The following is a 3,338-nucleotide window of genomic DNA, read 5'->3' on the forward strand; positions in this document are numbered from 1 at the left end:
CAAAACACTAACCTGAATGAATTTTCTCTTGATTTTGGGATTGACGGTTTCCTCTTGAAGTAGAATCACATTGTCGGCTTCTTGAGTGGCTTTGGCTCCACCGAAAATGGAATTTGTACTCAAATGGTCTTCGTTCTCTTTCCGAGGATGAATCACCAAAGTCACATGAACGTTGTGCAGAGTGGCAAACTTACGGAATCTTTCAATGATCTGTGCAAACATAAAAATCAATCAACATCATCTTCAGCCAAAAATAATCGGGATATTTTTTCTCTTACCAGATCCTGAGTATAAAATCGATCCACTCCTTTGGCACTCATTCCCATCATGAACTGAATGTTGTCAATGATGACGTGGGATATGTCGTAAATATAAACAGCATGGCCCATGGCATCCAAGACTAGATCAACCTGGCAATTGCGTTAAATCTGTATCAGGTAGACTCTTAACTGAAGTATAATGGGGAGTGGTTGGTTACCTTTTGAGATCCATGAAAGGCAAGATAATACATGGGCAACCGTTGGAATCGATCCGCCCAAGGGTCAAACTGATCAAGGTGATCTTCCAAGTTGATGGCTGAGAACTGCTTCAATTGCATTTTGGCCAATCGCGTGTTTTTGACCTCGAAGCTGCCCCAAAGTGTGTTGACACCCTAGGGGAAACCTCGACTATACCGCTAGCAGAATGATTAAAATAAAGGATGTCTTCTTACTTGTGCACAGAGGTCCAAGGAGTATTCTGACATGAAGGTCGTTTTGCCGGTACCCGTTTTACCGGAGAACACAGACAATTCTCCACGACGAAATCCCCGCATAATCTCGTTCAGTGGCTCGAACCGCCTGAACTTGATGCCTAACACAAATCATGTATATACATATATATATATATAATTCGTATAAAACACTCCATCAATCTTGAATCCTCACCTTCAATTTCGTTTTGATGAGCCATCTCCATAAAGACATCTTCTCGAAGGGCCTCAAAAGTAGTGATGAATTCGTGACAACACGGTCTGACTTGTTTTTGGAGGATCGAGTCCACATTCTCTCGTTTCTTAAGGCACAACAACGGACTCCCGATGTCCCGATTCATCAGAAAGCAACGTTTATCGCCCAATTTTCGGGCAAAAGCTAATCCAGCCTCAAAAGCACTCCGTTCATTTGGGAACCAAATCTTGATATGGTCGAATTCCTCAAAGAAGGCCAAAAGGTCGGGTGGTAGGCAACTGAAACCTTCAGCCAAGGCCACTGGGTACACTTTAGTGCGGGCCCTAATCACCACTGCGTCCAAAATGTTCGATACGAGCACAATGGACTTGGCACGAGCTCGACGAGCCGATTCCAGACCAAACGGAAACGGGAACACACGATGTGGGGCTGAACCCCCGCCAGGAATAAATTCCGGCACCGTCACTTCGACGAAGGGCTCATTGCCATCTTGACTGGGTTGGATTTGACGCACTCCGATCAAAGGCCAGGGATCTTCGTGATATCGAATGGGAAATAGAAGCGATTGACTGGCTAAATCCGCTCTCACCTCGACGGAGGCCAAGTCCTCAAGTTTGAACTCGCGAACCGGCAACTTTAAGGCCTTGAGCAGGTCTTTGAATTCAGTGGGCGTAATACTATCCAGGGTCACGCCTCGATCCCAACAGGTCTGAACCTCTGGGGCGGTTTCCAAATTGAAGTGGGGTAGCGCAGGGTACTCGTCTAACGCCTCACTCCTTTTTTTCGACCGATTGTCACACCAAACGCTCAAAAAGGTCTGCAAATCGCTCCAATGGCCATACAGAGCGCATTCCGGGATGGAAAAGAAACCGGTGGTTTTGTTCAGGTACACTTTGGCTAGGGCGTGTTCAATGCCCTCCCATTTAGAGGGCGGCAACCCCTGACCCAGTACAATGTGTTTAGGTAACTCCAGTATCAAGCAAGCATGACTTTCTTGAAAATCGACCGATCGGAAGCGTAGGTAGCGTTTCATCTCTAAATAATTGGGCGCGGCGCTCAAGGCCGTGGCATCCAAGGAGGGCCTTAAAAGGCCGCGGAAAGCCATATGAAACCATGGAACGGTCAGAGGCCCACCCACACAACTCGATCCCCCGGCGATTAGGGCTGAAAAGGAACGAGTGGGAGGCTGAGAGGTGGGCGGGAGGGGTGGAAAGGATCTAAGGCCAGGGGTCCAGGTTAATGATCGACTTAGAGTCATTAGAGGAGAGGGGGCGGTCTTAAAGAGGAACATGGTCATAATGATGGGTCATGGTGGGGGCGGGGCCAACTTGATCATGAGACGATTTCTTTCATGAAGATACTGGACAACGATGGCATCGGTAACACACGAGATGGTTTCATTACGACATCGCTCTTCAATCTCCCAAGAGAGCGAGCGAGCATTCTTCACATGTTGTTTTTTGTTCTCGCGCCGTAAATAAGAAACATAAGAAAGCTTCAGGCCCTGAGGAATTGGATTTTTATTTCATAGTAGGTATGCATTTTTGTGTACTACGTAAAATTTTCTTCTCGATCAGGCCCCTGGATAATGTTACTAAGGATTTGGGAACTATGAAACTTCGTCAAGAAATTGCATATTCTAACACTTTGGATGGCGGATAGGAGAAGTAAATACACACTTATTTGGTAAATTTTCGCTCTCAGGATGCATCCCAATCAAGTCAAATTGAGAAAGACATTTTATCTTTGTTAATTCAGTCGATGTATAAGGGTGTAGAACGATTTCAAGGTCTTTTTAGAGAAGAAAAATTGAAATGCCCAACTCAGAACCAACCTCACTCAAAACAAGCCAATGGTTTGGTAAGAAAAACCATCCAACATATCATTTTTTTACCGAACAGGTAACCCCATTTGTTCTCAAAATAGATATCCAAAGCCATTGACTCGAACCTCTCATCATGGAGAGACAGAGCCAAGCATCTTCAACAAAAGTTAAAAGCTATGGTTGGGATGGCGAGGTGCACTTTCAGTTCAGTACATGGTTGTCTCGTCTGCAGCCCATGCACTTGAACCGAGGAATAACCTGAAATATATTTGGCTTGTCATGTGCTCCGTTGAAAAAATGAGAAAGGTGAACAAGGAAAGATCAAACGTTGCTCCCTGATCTCAGAATTATTTTTCCTCCAATGGAAACTTGTTTTGGCTATTCCCTTCAGGAAACCAAAGTTATCTGGGCGACGGATTGCAAATTTCAACCCGAATAGTCAGTTTAACAATCCCCATCGTTCCGAAATGACGTCCCCAATCCGGACCTTGACTCTTCTGATTATTGTTATTGTGTGCTACCTTCAGACTGGATTGGCCATGCCCCTTTATGCAGGACAAGGAGGC

At 45.4% G+C, this 3,338-nt stretch overlaps 1 protein-coding gene across 1 annotated transcript in view; it reads right to left on the reverse strand.

Moving 5' to 3' along the window:
- Window positions 1-2,482, reverse strand: part of LOC131888523 (twinkle mtDNA helicase-like) — a gene marked incomplete in the record, with an annotated part of 3,870 nt that extends 1,388 nt beyond the window's left edge. The window contains 5 exon segments of the mRNA XM_059237402.1: window positions 13-210; window positions 279-410; window positions 479-652; window positions 713-852; window positions 927-2,482. Of these exon segments, the coding sequence (XP_059093385.1) occupies window positions 13-210; window positions 279-410; window positions 479-652; window positions 713-852; window positions 927-2,244 (1,962 nt within the window).
- Window positions 2,483-3,338: the final 856 nt, after the last annotated feature.

Source organism: Tigriopus californicus, chromosome 10, assembly GCF_007210705.1.
Source record: "Tigriopus californicus strain San Diego chromosome 10, Tcal_SD_v2.1, whole genome shotgun sequence".
NCBI lineage: Eukaryota > Metazoa > Arthropoda > Copepoda > Harpacticoida > Harpacticidae > Tigriopus > Tigriopus californicus.